This window comes from Chenopodium quinoa, unplaced genomic scaffold (assembly GCF_001683475.1).
Source record: "Chenopodium quinoa cultivar QQ74 unplaced genomic scaffold, ASM168347v1, whole genome shotgun sequence".
NCBI lineage: Eukaryota > Viridiplantae > Streptophyta > Magnoliopsida > Caryophyllales > Amaranthaceae > Chenopodium > Chenopodium quinoa.
In genome coordinates, this window is record NW_018742963.1 from 991,011 (window position 1) to 1,005,194 (window position 14,184).

The 14,184-nt window shown below is 36.2% G+C and overlaps 1 protein-coding gene and 1 long non-coding RNA gene across 2 annotated transcripts in view; one reads left to right on the forward strand and one right to left on the reverse strand.

Moving 5' to 3' along the window:
• Positions 1 to 3,588: 3,588 nt before the first annotated feature.
• LOC110728822 (obtusifoliol 14-alpha demethylase-like) overlaps positions 3,589 to 14,184 on the forward strand; it is a 36,001-nt gene continuing 25,405 nt past the window's right edge. Inside the window, exon 1 of the mRNA XM_021908491.1 lies at positions 3,589 to 3,937. Coding sequence (XP_021764183.1) covers positions 3,677 to 3,937 — 261 coding nt within the window. The 5' untranslated portion in view covers positions 3,589 to 3,676. The remainder of the gene's footprint in view (positions 3,938 to 14,184) is intronic.
• LOC110728823 lies at positions 3,923 to 7,421 on the reverse strand. The gene is made up of 3 exons (XR_002512779.1): positions 6,038 to 7,421; positions 5,841 to 5,943; positions 3,923 to 5,503 (listed from the first exon to the last, which is right to left on the reverse strand). It is a non-coding gene; the product is annotated as an uncharacterized LOC110728823 (long non-coding RNA).

Consider the following 14,184-nt stretch of genomic DNA (forward strand, 5'->3'; position numbering starts at 1 on the left):
TGGGCCTTAACTATACAGGAATTCCTTTAAAGTGTGATAATACCAGTGCTATATCAATTGCTAAGAATCCTGTGCAGCACTCTCGAACCAAACATATTGATGTTCGACATCATTTCTTAAGAGATCATGTGGAGAAAGGTGACATTTCTATCTCTTTCATTCCTAGAAATTTTCAAATTGCTGACATATTTACCAAGCCTTTGAGTGAAGAAAGATTTAATTTTATACGGCTTGAGTTGGGAATGCTAAATAAGGATGCAACTTCGTAGGGGGAGCCAAGGTACGTTACTTAATTTATTTAATTGCTTTAAGTAGTTGTTTTTGTGTTCAGTGTAAATTACTTCAGAGCCCTGAACTATATTTCAAGGCCTTGACGTAAAACTGCCGAAAAATAAATAAATCTGGAACAGTACTTGGTGATTATTCTCGTGAATTCTCATTCAATGTACTTATTTATTATTTCTTTTGAAAACGTTTTCAAAACTCGTACATTCATTTAATCTATTTGATTTTTAAACAGTCGCACCTTTTCACCTTTTTATCTTTTTAATCTGTTTTGAAAAATATTTTACTATCCCGTACCTATAAATACTTGCCTGCATTCACTCCTTCTCTCTCATCCGCCAAAAACATTTCACTTTCTCTCTCCTCTGTTACCTCTGTCTTCTCCTCTTCTACACTCTTCCATTTCCTTTCTCTCTCTCTCCCCTTCTTTAATGGCGCCCAAAAGAAAACATGTCGCCATTAAACCTGCTCAGAAAAAGAAACAAGCCAAATCCCAAAAGAAAGCCCCAAAACAAGTTCCATACTCTGAACCTTCACACTCGGCATCTTCTCATTCACCAATTCGAGAAGAGGAAACCCCATCGAAAGCCTTTCCTGAGAAATCTCAAGCTTCGGCTTCTCAAGAACACACCTTTGAAGTTCCATCCTCTCTCCCTCCTTCATGGTTCAAGAATTTCACAACCCTTGGTAAATGGAAGGATGGGTATCACTCTCGGAAGATTTGTTCTTGTGAACCAATTGCTATGGATCTTGTCAATTCCTCATCGCTTCGATGTTTCAAGCTATTTCGTGAGTCTTCTCTTGTTCATCTTGCTTCTCTGCCTGATTTTGCATACCCTCGTCTCACTCGTTTATGTTATCTTAATATGACTCTTTTTAATTCTAGTGAGGGGCCTTCAATTGAGTCAATTGTTAAAGGAATCAAAATTAGATTAACTAATCAGATTCTGGCATAAATTTTGGGGGTTGCTCCTGTTGTGTATGATAAGTCCTTTCCTTCTCGTCTTTCTTGTATTACTGCTGCTAGGTCTCAATTTCTTTTGCCTAATACTCCTACCTCAAAGCAGCTCACTCATTCTTCTCTTGATCTTGAACCTAAGATCATTTTCCAATTTCTAACTCGAACTATTATGCCCAGATCTAATTCAAGGGAATTATTGACTGATCAATGCCTTGAAATTCTGTATTTTCTGTTCAATGGCTATCCTCTTGATCTGCCCTCCGTTATTCTCACATATATGTCTCACATCTACAACTCTACTCGTCTTGCTACCCTTCCTTATGCCAATCTTTTGCCAAAAATCTTCGACTATTTTGCTGTTCCAGTTCACACAAAGGAAGTAGATCGTCTTACTACTCCTAGTGTGGGCCTGGAACTCTTCAACAAAATCGGAATTTTCAGGGTTGGAAGGGATACATGGAAGTTCATCTCAGACCTCTCTGATGAAGAGCTTGCTGCCATCCCCTCTGCCTATAAACCCAAAGCTGATATTCTTAATCCTGCTTCAAAACTTCAAGCTCTGGAATTTGGCATGGAGGATCTTCGTCAATCCATGTACTCATTGTTTGCAGACGTTGAGAGAAAACTTGATGAAATCAGTGCTCAGTTAGCTGGTTGAGCAGGGGAGTTGCAGGACTCAAGGCGTATTTCTGCTTTTCAAGGCCTTGATGTTTTTTAAAAGTTATTTTGTTTCTTTTGGTCTGTAATAACTTTAAACTTCTGTTTTTTAGTTATTTTCAAAACTTTGTTCCAGACATTTTCTCCCTTGATTGGATGTCAAAAAGGGGGAGAACACCTGTGTTTGTGTGTTAGTTAGTTTTTGGAAATTTTATGATGGTTATTATTTATGCTTCTTATGTTATCTTACTCTAATCATACTTGTTCTCTTTATTATTTGTCACAGGTTTTGACTTCCATCAAGGGGGAGATTGATGACTCCACCTTGTTGTTTCGTTTATTTTCTTACTTAGTCTTATATTGGATGATGGAAGTCAAAATGAATAGTCAATGTTTATTTAATATACTAATATGCTTAGTTTATTTATCTTAGTTTATTTTATGGTTCTGTCAATTTATATTCGAATATATCCTGCTAAGTATGCTAACCTATTCGTATATTCTGCTAAGCATGTTTATATTTTATTATTTTTTTTAGTAACTGATTTTATCTTTATGTTGTAAAGATAATTTTCTGTCAAATGTATTTATTTATCTATCTTATTATTTGGCTGACATGATAAGTTTTCTGTTTAAGATAAATATTGCTGTTACTTGTGCTTGCTGACCTGGTTTTTAGGAAGCTAAGTATGCTGTAACAAATTTCTAGCTGGAAGATAAACGTTGAATTTAAAATACAGCTTTGAAGTTTAATTTTGAAAGCTTCGAAATTTCTGGAATTTGTTGAAGACCCAGAGACTGCTGGCAACGTTTTAAAGTCAGCTTCAAAGGCTTATAAATAGCATGAAGATCAGCCGGTTTTATTATCCAAGTCTTTCAAGAAATCTTGTGCTATTCTAAGAGCTTTAATTCTCTCATTGTTTACTACTTTTTATTATTTAAAAGTGAGGGAAAAATACGAGTGTTCACTTGTGCTAAACATTGTAATTTTGAGTGATACACTTCGTAGTAAAATTATAATACTCGAAGTTATTTGAGTGTGTTAGCTTTTATTTCTAGGATTTGAGTGTCTAAGGTGTAGTGGGAAGTACTACAAAGAGAAGATAGTGAGATCTTCTAGGTTGCTTTAGAACTCTAAGGGAAAAAATAAAAGTTGGTTAAAATCCTACGGGTTGGACAACCCTAGGCGGAGACGTAGGCCTTTGTGCTAAACTTCGTAACAATTCCTTGTGTTTATTTCTGTTTTTATTTTTTGCCTTGTTCTTATTTTCGTTCTTTGTTTCAAACAGTTTTAGCGAAATCCAAAACAAACGTTTATAACCTTCTGCTTACTAACTGGTTTACTTTAAATAGTTTTCAAAGTCTTGATTTATAAAACAGAGATCAGTTTATTCCGCCCTGTAACTGATCTCAAGGCCTTGACATTTTCAGTTTTGCGAAAAACGCCCATACTCTATTCAACCCCCCCCCCCCCCCCCCCCCCCCTTCTAGAGTATTAATATGTTTATTCCATTACCATTGTGATCCTTTCACTTTTCTATAGAAATTACTAAAGAAAATCAACGGATAAGCTATGAGAAAGTTTAAAGCAAAAAAGAATGTGATCAATTTGTGATGTAGAGACTTGTAAGCCTTACAGTATGATAGCACAATAACATGAAAAAGTGAAAATTAAATATTTAATACATTGAATTTTTAATCAGAAAATTTAGAATTTTACACTTATCAATAGTAGACTTTCTATCAGCTATATAATCAGGACATCTTACTACGATGTTCCCTCATCTACCCACCCCACCTCACTGGCGCCGCGACAAAGCACGTAAAAAACTAGATGATATTTTCTCAAACGTAATAACTTCTCGTAGATCATCTCCAAAATCCGAGGATGACATGTTGCATAGTCTTATTAACTCGAAGTATAAAGATGGTCGTGCCACAACCGTTACAGAGGTCACAAGTATGCTTATTACTGCCCTCTATGGCGGTCAACGTTCGGGTTCTGCTACAGCTACTTGGACAGGTGCTTACCTTGTTCACTGGCTAAATTTCATAGAGTGGGATTGAGTAACAAAATCTAGGTTACGGATCAACTAAATAAAACCTTTAAGAAAAGCAATAACGAAATAAATAAATGACACAAGGAATTAGTGATGCGGAAAACCCAAAGAAGGTGAAAACCGCGGGTAAAATGAGGATCTATCAAACTTTCACTATGTAAAACGATTGAATGAGAATGATTACAATATATGATCAGTGAGTATTTAGTAGCTAGGTTGCAATGTGTCTAACGTCAATGCTTCCTCTCCTATATATAGATGATGCCTAGGGTTTAATGTAGCTGTTGGAGAATGATAAGATCAACTCCTTAATTCTCGGCAACTAACTCCTTGATTCGTGGCACTTCTCCCAGCTTGATAACGGCTTGACTCTGATGATAGGAGACTTAGTCTCTCAAACCTATCTCTTCCTAGAAAATAAGAGAGTCGTTACTCTCGCTTCGTCCGTCGAGTCTGGGCTGGTCGTCAATCTTCACTCTTTGTCGTTGACTCTTGTTGGCTTTGACTTACTTTAAAATTTAGGATTTTTTGACAATTACCACCTACAGTTTTTTTTTTTTTTTTTTTTGAATTTTACCATCTACTATTTTTAATAACATCAAAACTTCCCACCTACTTGGCTCTCAACTCAAATGTGACATCATGTGGGGCCCACTAACTACCTTCCCATCATTTTTCCCTCCCTTTCTTTCTTTCTCACTCGATTTCTCATTCCCCTGTATTGTACTCCTCTCAAAATTGAGGAAAAACTTCAATTCGTGAAATAATTAACATGAATATGTAATTTAATTTGAAGTTTTTCCCAAATTATGAGAGGAGTATAATATAAGGGAATGAGAAATCGAGAGAGAAAGAAAGAAAAGGAGGGAAATTGGGTGAGATAGTAGTTAGTAGGCCCCATATAACATCACACACTACTAGAAAAATGGCCTAAGAAACCGGACAAAATATGTCTAAGAAACCATAAATTGACCGGTGCCTAGGTAGTAGGTCTCTTAGCTTAGCTTAGAGACCGTGTTTTTTACCTGGTTTCTAAGATCATGCAAAGAGACTGGTTCTTCCTTTAGGCATCGAATGTTTTTTGGTTACCGGTTTCTTTGATCCCAGTCTAAGAAACCAGTTTCTAGAGATAACCGGTATCTTTGCTATTTAAAAAATAAAAAAAAAATCAAATGGTTATTATTTTTTGCCAATGAATCAACTCAACAAGTATATCAGTACTATTTGTCCAACTAAAAGATAGGAATCGGTTCTATGAGTAATTACAATTGACTTGTTAAAAAATTGTAAAAAAAATAATGCAAAAAAGGTACTCTATTAAAATCATATTCCTAAGAATGATATTGACGCCATTACACATAAAAATTGACGATTAAAATAAACTCAATATTTCATTGATCAGAGCAAATCAAATTACATGAATTATAACACTAATCTTGACCAGATTCAAGCACTATGTCTGCTCCGTTTCACATCCTTCAACCGCATGTCTGCAATATCCCATTTTAATTTGACTTGTTCAAATTCAATGTTTGTTATACTGCAAAAAAATATAATGATATATATATAAATCAATTGAATTCAATCAAGAAAAGAAAATCAATACTAAACTGTGTAAAAAACTTGAATTTAAAAAGGTAATAATGAAATCATGTATAGTACATAAAATTCTAGGCAAACGATTATTGAAAATTGCAGTGTACAATTTAAAAACATAATTGTTTTGGGGTTCCTTCTAATCCAACTAAGTTACTGAACATTTTAGAATCCCCATTTTTAAGTATCTAATTTCAAAAATTGACAAAGAGATCGAACATAAAAAGGATTGTAAAATAAAGATTAAATAAAACAAAGTTGGAGATTGAAAAGGGGCTTACCGGAAAATCCAAGGAGATAGTAGATGACCTATGTAGGGGTATGACGGTGCGATGCGAAGACGACAGCGAGAAAGCGTCAGATTTGTTGGTTAGAGGTAGTAATCTGTCAAGGATTTATAATTGAAAAAGATATGAGAGAGAATCAATGGAGTGAGAAATTTCATTCTTAGGAACAGAGGGAGATAAATGAGAATTACTTGATTTGTTCATTAATGGCGTATTCACAATCATCGGCATACTTTTGACGAGCAAGAGAAGCCTGAGGAACAGTAGGAACCATAGAGAGCTCCTTCTTAACCTCCTAAAACGGCTCAAAAAATGACGCCGGTCAAAGGACGGTTGTTAGCTTCCGGCGCCGCCGCAGAAACGGAGAATTCGCCATTGTTAGGGTTTTTCGCCGGCGAAGAAAATCGGACCGAAGAAAAACTCAGAGAATTCGAAACAGAATTCGCCGATGAGAGAGAATTGGTTTCTCCGCCATTGTTGGCAAGGAGAGAGAAAGCTGGAGAAGCTCTGAGATAGTAGAAATAGGGGATAGGGGAGGCCTGTATTTGTGAGGCAATTTCGTTAATGGCGAAGAGGATTAGAGAAATGGGGGAAGGGGGCGGTTAATATCAAGGTAGTTTAGGTTTTTTTTTTTTTTTTTTTTTTTTTTTTTTTTAACATTTTTTACAATTAAATATTAAATGAAAAATAAAGAACCGAATTTTAGTGATGTGTGGTAACTTAGTTAAACATCTAAGAAACCAAATATTTCTAATTTGAGATTTCTTTATCTGAAACTGGTTTTTTATGATGTATGGTTTCTTATTTTTCATCTACGAAACCAGATATCTTTCCTGTAAGGTTTCTTTATCTAAGAAACTGGATTAGTGATTTATATGGTGCTTTAAGAGTGGTTCCTTAGGCCATTTTTGTAGTAGTGACACTTCAGTTCAGAGCCAAGTAGGTGGGAAATTTTGATATTTTCAAAATAGTAGATGGTAAAATTCAAAAAAAAAATAAAAATTAAACGTGGTAATTGCTAAAATAACAACAATTGTAGGTGGTAATTGTCAAAAAAAATCCTAAAATTTACCCATAACAATTTGCCCCTAATTGCTTAATATGGGCAGCTATGTACATGTTTAGCAATTAAAACCATAAAATAGAATAAATTCAAAAAACAAAAACAAAAAATTAAAAACTAACTCTCCAGGGGCACAATCATCCTTCAACCTAGCGCACTAGTTCAAGAAGTTACTACAACTTCCCACTACTCAATTAACCGTTACTTCCCACATTAAATTACTGCAACACACTTCCCGCTTCCCAAAAATTACTGCTCTCTTCTTTCTCACTCTTGCGCAGGAAGTTTCCAGTGGAATTTGAAGCGGCGGAAGGCGGTGACTCTTAGACCACTCTCAATGGTGAGCAAAAAAAATGCTCACCCACTCTCTCTCTACCCACTTTCTCTCTCAACAAATCAATTTTGCTCATGGACAAATTTTTTCCACATTTCCTCTCCCAATGGTGAGCAAAAAAAATGCTCACCCACCACTATCTCTCTCTTACTTTTTCAATACCCCACCATAACTTTCTCTCTCCTACACAACACTTCTTTATTTATTTATTTCATTTATATTTTAACAATGTTACTCCAAATAAATAAAAACTAGTTTAAATTTGTGTAACTTATTTTTTTTATTTTTGTCTTTTTTATTGTTAAAATTTGTCGTAAAATTAAGTACGTTATATAAAAAAATTGTAAAAAAAAACTCATAATTTGTTAAATGTTTTTATTTATTTTAAAAGCGGTACAATACTAGAGAACAATTACATTTGCAACGTCATGCGCAATTAAACATAGGAAATAAAATAAACACAACAACTAAAAATTAACTCGGCTGCGTACGTAAAAGTGGCTACGCCATAGTACTTGGCTTTATTTAAGTCGTCTAATTTCTCCCTAATTACGTGGCCCGTATCGTTGCCAAATATGTTCGACTAAATCACGTTTCAGAGATAGATGAATTTCTCTGTCACGGAGGGAAGCTTTTTGCTGTAGAAATGCGTTGAAGTCAAAGTTTGTAGGTCGGCCTACGTTGAATTCAAACGGTGGCGTTGTAGATGTTGATGCTGGTGTTGATTCTTGTTGTTCTTCTTCGTAGAAGGCTCTTAGAACTTCGGCTCGAGTGTAGTTGTGGCGCTCATCTTCAACAATCATGTTGTGCATAATGATACATGCTTTCATTATGTCTCGCAGTATGTCCTCATCGTACGCCAGTGACGGTTTTCGTATTATTGCAAATCGAGCTTGCAAAACACCGAATGCTCTTTCAACGTCCTTTCGAGCAGCAGCCTGGTGGTCAGCGAACAATTTATCTTTTTGAAGTTGAGGGGTTGTGATACCCTGAACAAAAGTTGCCCACTTCGGATAAATACCGTCGGCTAAGTAATATGCCATGTTGTATTCATGGCCGTTAACGGTAAAATTTACCAGAGGAGCTCGACCATGCAGAACCTCATCGAACACTGGGGAACGGTATAAGACATTTAGGTCATTACAAGATCCAGGAATCCCAAAGAAGGAATGCCATATCCATAAATCCTGATCTGCAACGGCTTCCAGTATTAGCGTTGCTTTCTTGTTCCTACCGGCGTACTGCGCTTTCCATGCCGTTGGACAGTTCTTCCATTCCCAATGCATGCAATCAATGCTGCCTATCATGCCTGGAAAACCACGCAGTTCATTTTGATGCAGTATTCTGGCCAATTCATCAGTTGTAGGGTTTTGCATGTACTCGGTTCCGAACTGCGCAATGACACCAGTACAAAAACGTTGAAGGGCAACTCGAGCGGTTGACTCACTGATCCGAACGTATTCATCCACGGCGTCCGCAGCCATGCCATAGCCTAACATTCTTATCGCCGCTGTACATTTTTGCAGAGGTGATAAACCTAACCTTCCAGCTGCATCCCTACGCTGCTGGAAGTAAACATCACCTTCAACGACCTTGTTCATTATACGTACAAACAAAGGTCGTTGCATACGAAATCTTCTTCTAAATTGGGTGGTGTTGTACACAGGATTATCGGAAAAGTAATCATTAAACAACCTGGCATGTCCAATTTCCCTATCTCTTCTATTCGTACCCCCTCTAGGTTTTTTTGAAGAGTGTTGGGATTGTGTTTGGGGCATGAGGACAGATGGGGGTTGGTATGTGAAGAGTTCATCAACAAGTTGGTCATATTCTTCAGTATTTGAAGAAGATGATCTTGAACTTGAGCTTGATGATGGTCTGGAATACATCTCGTATTAATATAGTTACTTGATGAAGGGGTGTGGTTGTGGATATGTGCCATGTCTACTATATATAGCAAAAATATCAAATGAATATGCGGTTACAAAACTGAATGACCACACCAAGTACAGGAATCAAATTTTCAACCACGGAATAGGTATACTATGCTAGTTGACAGTGACAAGTCTTGAGTGCAATAATGTCGGTATCAATGACACAAAGGTAAAGCATTCTGATAAAGTGAATATAGGAAAACGTGGCTGTACAGTGACAAAGATTTAAAGCAATTATGTCGGTATGACTGGAAACTTAAATCAACTTGTTAAACAACTTGTCATTCAATATTGGAAAATCAGAATACAAGTGTACATCTTACATTGAGATTAACCACACCACTAATACAACTTCAAAATAAAAGACTAAATTACGCTTAACAAATAAAAGACTACAACCAATCATGCTTAAAGGCCTTGTAATTTACCCAGTAAAAAATTCTTGTACGACTCTTCTTCAGATGTGAGTGGCGTAGGAGAATTCTTCAGAGCTTGCAACATATCAAACCAGGTTTTCATCTTATGAAAGTCAAGTTCCTCCCTTTTCCTCTGTTCCTTGTCTTTTTCAATTTTGATCCTCTCTTCTTTCAGTATGGCTTCCCTCTCGCAAACTAAAGCGAATTCCTTCATTCGTTCGCTAAGCTCAGACGAACCACTTTCTGCTGGTACTGCTTTCCCTATACGCTTCGCCTTTGCCTTCTTGACACCCTCGGGTCGCTGTAAACCGCCAGATGGTAAAACCATCTGTAAGGGTATCCGCCTCTACATCACCTCTGGACCTCTTCCCACTTCCATCACTACCTTCTTCCTCAGCATCACAAGCGGCTTTTCTTTCCTTCAAGGACATTGACCATCTTAGCTTTGGTCTCCACTTTGGGTCCTTGTTAAGCATTTCAACCGCGTGAGGAAAAGTGAAATTGCGACCTTGGGCGACATGAAAAAGCTTCGCCGCACTTTTCATACGATCAGCTTCATTGTAACCACTCCCTCCCTCCGGAAGTCTACCTGCTTCATCATAGCAAGATATCCATTGCAGTGTGTCCGCTGCCAACCTTCTCCAATGCGACGTCAGACTCTTAATAGGCCTTGGCGGAATTATATGCGGCTTCTGCGTATGCAAAGTTTGGTATGCTTCGTGTACATTGCGCCATAGGGTAGTTGCTTTTTGGCTTGTACTTTTAATAGCATCCTCGCTAATCTGCAAGTACAACCCAATTAGAGCTTCATCTTCCGCCACAGACCAAACACGGGTAGCTCGTGCAGGAACCTGGTTGGGTTCCAACAAGCGAACTGGTGGAGGAGGATACTGCGGCGTCTCTGGTACGCTTTCCTCTTCGCTCTCATCGAACATTGTGTTACTACCAAGATCAGTTTCAGGTGTACGATCTTCATTCGCAAGGTTTTGTAGGGGAACCTCAGTGGGTGTCTGATGCAGTGGAGGTGGTTGGGACGACATATTGCCCATTCTTTGCAAGAACAATTGAAACTCGGGATTAGTTAGGAAATCATCACTATAACCCGAAAATTGTTGACGGAAATTTGGGTTGTTTGGATCCATTCAAAGATTCTGCATCAAAAAATCACATATGTACTACTTATTAAACAAATTAATTTGATAACAAAAATAACAAAAATATCAACAACTTTATAGCAACAAAAATAACATATATACTACTTATTAAACAAATTAATTTGATAACAAAAATAACAAAAATATCAACAACTTTATAGCAACAAAAATAACATATATACTACTTATTAAACAAATTAATTTGATAACAAAAATAACAAAAATATCAACAACTTTATAGCAACAAAAATAACATATATACTACTTATTAAACAAATTAATTTGATAACAAAAATAACAAAAATATCAACAACTTTATAGCAACAAAAATAACATATAATAACAAAAATAACATATATACATTACATGCCATACAATATTTAATTTTTCTCCACAAAATAACATATATACTAATTTTAACACATAACTACATGTACATATTAAAACAAACATATACTAATTTTATTATGTAACTACATTTATATATAGCAACAAAAATTAGCCAATAATTGCAATTTCATTTCGTGGCCTTCAATTTTTGTTTTCCATAAACTTACATATATACTAATTTTATTAAGTAAATACTAAAATACGTTTATATATAGCAACAAAAATTTACCATTAATTGCAACAACACTTTAATAACTACAAATATAGAAATTTATGGACAAAATATAAACAACGTTGTTAATAATTACATATTGCAAAAAATTACATGGCCTACAATTTTTTTTTTTAAAAAAAATCACATATATACTACTTATATTGTAAAACTGATAATAAAAATTAAAATTTTTTTTTACCTCAATATGGATTAATTGCAACAACAATATTCTTCTACAAATTTCAAATACTTTTAAGAAAATAAAATTTTGGAGGATTTTTAAGTGTTTACGAAATTATATCAAAATATATCAAAATGCATGTCTATTTATAGAGAATTTAATTTTATGGCCGTTGGTATTTTTTTTTTTTTTTTTACAAAATTTTTTTTTCAGAAATTACAAAATACAAAACTAACCGTTGTAAAACGGCTAGTTCAACCTGATTGGCTACTGTTGCACACCTGCCACGCGTCTCATCCCCATTCGCCAACCTCCTGCACGCGTCAGCCACCTATATTTTTTTTTTTTGGCTACTCAAAACGACGCGTTTTGAGGATTGCCTTTGAGGAAGCTTCATCAAAACGCGTCGTTTTGATGGGGAAGGCAGCAGAATTTTTTAAGTGGGTCTGACGCGTGTGGGGCCCACCTCTACTACTGTTCATCAGAAAAAAAGCTCAAGTTTTGAGCTTTTTGATAAATGCTCATGAGCATTTCTTTCCCATTTTGATTTTCCTCACCATTGTGACTAGTGAGTATTTTTTTTACACCATAAAAATGCTCATGAGCATAAAAAACTCTCACCATTGAGAGTGCTCTTAAATTCAAGCTCAAAATAATCTCAATCGACAGGTAATTACTTCAATTCTCTGTTTGCTTAGTTAATTTTGGCAAATGTCAAGTAGAAATCCTAATTCTAGGTCTAGGTTTTCACTTTGAATTGTTGAGAAGAAGGAACGGTTATTTCAGAGAAGAAATCGATGACTAAAGCGTAATCGTTGATGACGCCAGACAAGATGGCGGGGTTTATGAAAATGGTCGGGTTTCCTAAGACCGCATTTGCCCAAATTCCAGGTAAAGGTAAGAAGGTGGAAGATTGTCCTAAGGGTTTCGTTGTATTTTTTCGGTATCCGTTCTTGGAAACAAGGGATGTATACCCTTTCAAGCCTTTAATTATGTCATTCTTTGGTGTGTTGGGACTAAGTCCTGAGCATTTAATGTCGTCTAGGTGGAGGATTTTGCTGGCCTTGGAGGAGGTTACCAAAGATTGGGAGGATCCTTTCACTTTGGAGGATTTAATTGAGGCTTATGATATAAAGATGAAGAAGGATCGTTTTGTGAGTTTGTATAAAAGGGAGAAACAATTGATTTTGAACACTGACTGTAATGATAGGGGCTGAGCCCAGTTTTTTGTTTTCGTCAAGAAGACACTACTAGAAAACAGGCGATTTCCAACATAATTTTTCCGTCGAAAACACTCCGTTTTCAGTCGAAAAACCCATTTTCGACGAAAATTCCGTCAGAAGCGGTTGTTAGAAGAGGTTTTGTAGGGAAAAACGGCCTTTTGCGACGGAAATTCCGTTTTCAACGGAATTTTTCTGTCGAAAGACATTTTTGGCCCAGAAAATTTCGACGGATATATTTCCGTCAGAAAATTTCGACGGAAATTCCGTTGGAAAATTTCGACGGAAATTCCGTTGGAAAATCCTATTAAAAAAAAAACTGCACCACTACTGCCCACACCACCAGCCCCTATCCCACCTTCACACACCACCACACCAAAAATTAACCCCAAAAAAATGGAACTTAGCAAAACAAAAAACGCAAAAAACCGAAAATTAACCTAAAAAAAACGAAAATTAGCCAAAAAATATGAAAATTAACGCAACAAAATCGAAAAATACCACACAAAAAAAAAATCAAAACTAGTAGATCCACATATTTAATCAGAATTTCATAAAAAATTAAAAAAAAACGATAATTAAACGACAAAAATTAAAGGAAATATATAAATATACAATTACCTAATAAAATTTATAAATTAACATTACAATTACATGAAAAATTAACTAAATCTACAATCTAACCTAAATTAAAACTAGATCTACAAAACAAAAACCTTGAGAGTGGGTGGCTCGCAACGGTGGTTGTCGGCTTTATTGTTGTTGCGACGTTGTTAATGCGCTGTTGTTGTTGGTGTTGCGGCGTTGTTGTTGTGGTTGATGTTGGTGGTGGACGGAGAAAGAAGAGGAGGACGTTGTAGCGTTGTTGTTGTTGACGATGCTTGATGTTGGTGGTGGACGGAGAGAGAAGATGAGGACGGAGAGAGAAGAGAAAGAAGACAAGAGAAAGAGGAGGGAGAAGGAGAAGAAGACCAAGAAAGAGGAGGGAGGAGGAGTGAAAGAGAGATCGAGAAGAAGAGGAAATAGAAGAGAAGAGAAGAGGAGAGAGAAAGAGAAGGAGAAAGGGGAAAGAAGAGGCGGAAATGAAGGGGGGGGGGGGTTGGCAATTTAGGGTTTGTTTTTTTTTTTCTTGTTTTTTAAAAAAATTAGATACCGACGGAAATTCCGTTGGAAATTTAATGTTCCGACGGAATTTTCCGTCGGAAAGTACATATTTTCCGACAGAATAATTTTTCGTCAAAAATTTTCGACGGATTTTCGACGGAATTTTTGAATTCGTCGGAAATATCCGACGAAAAATAAATCCGTCGAAAATTCCGATATTTTCGATGGAATTACGTGTCCGTCGGAACTTGTCCGTCGGAATTTTACCTGATTCTTGTAGTGAGAGATCACTAGGTACTGAAGGAGCTTGGCTGACGGAAGGGTAGCC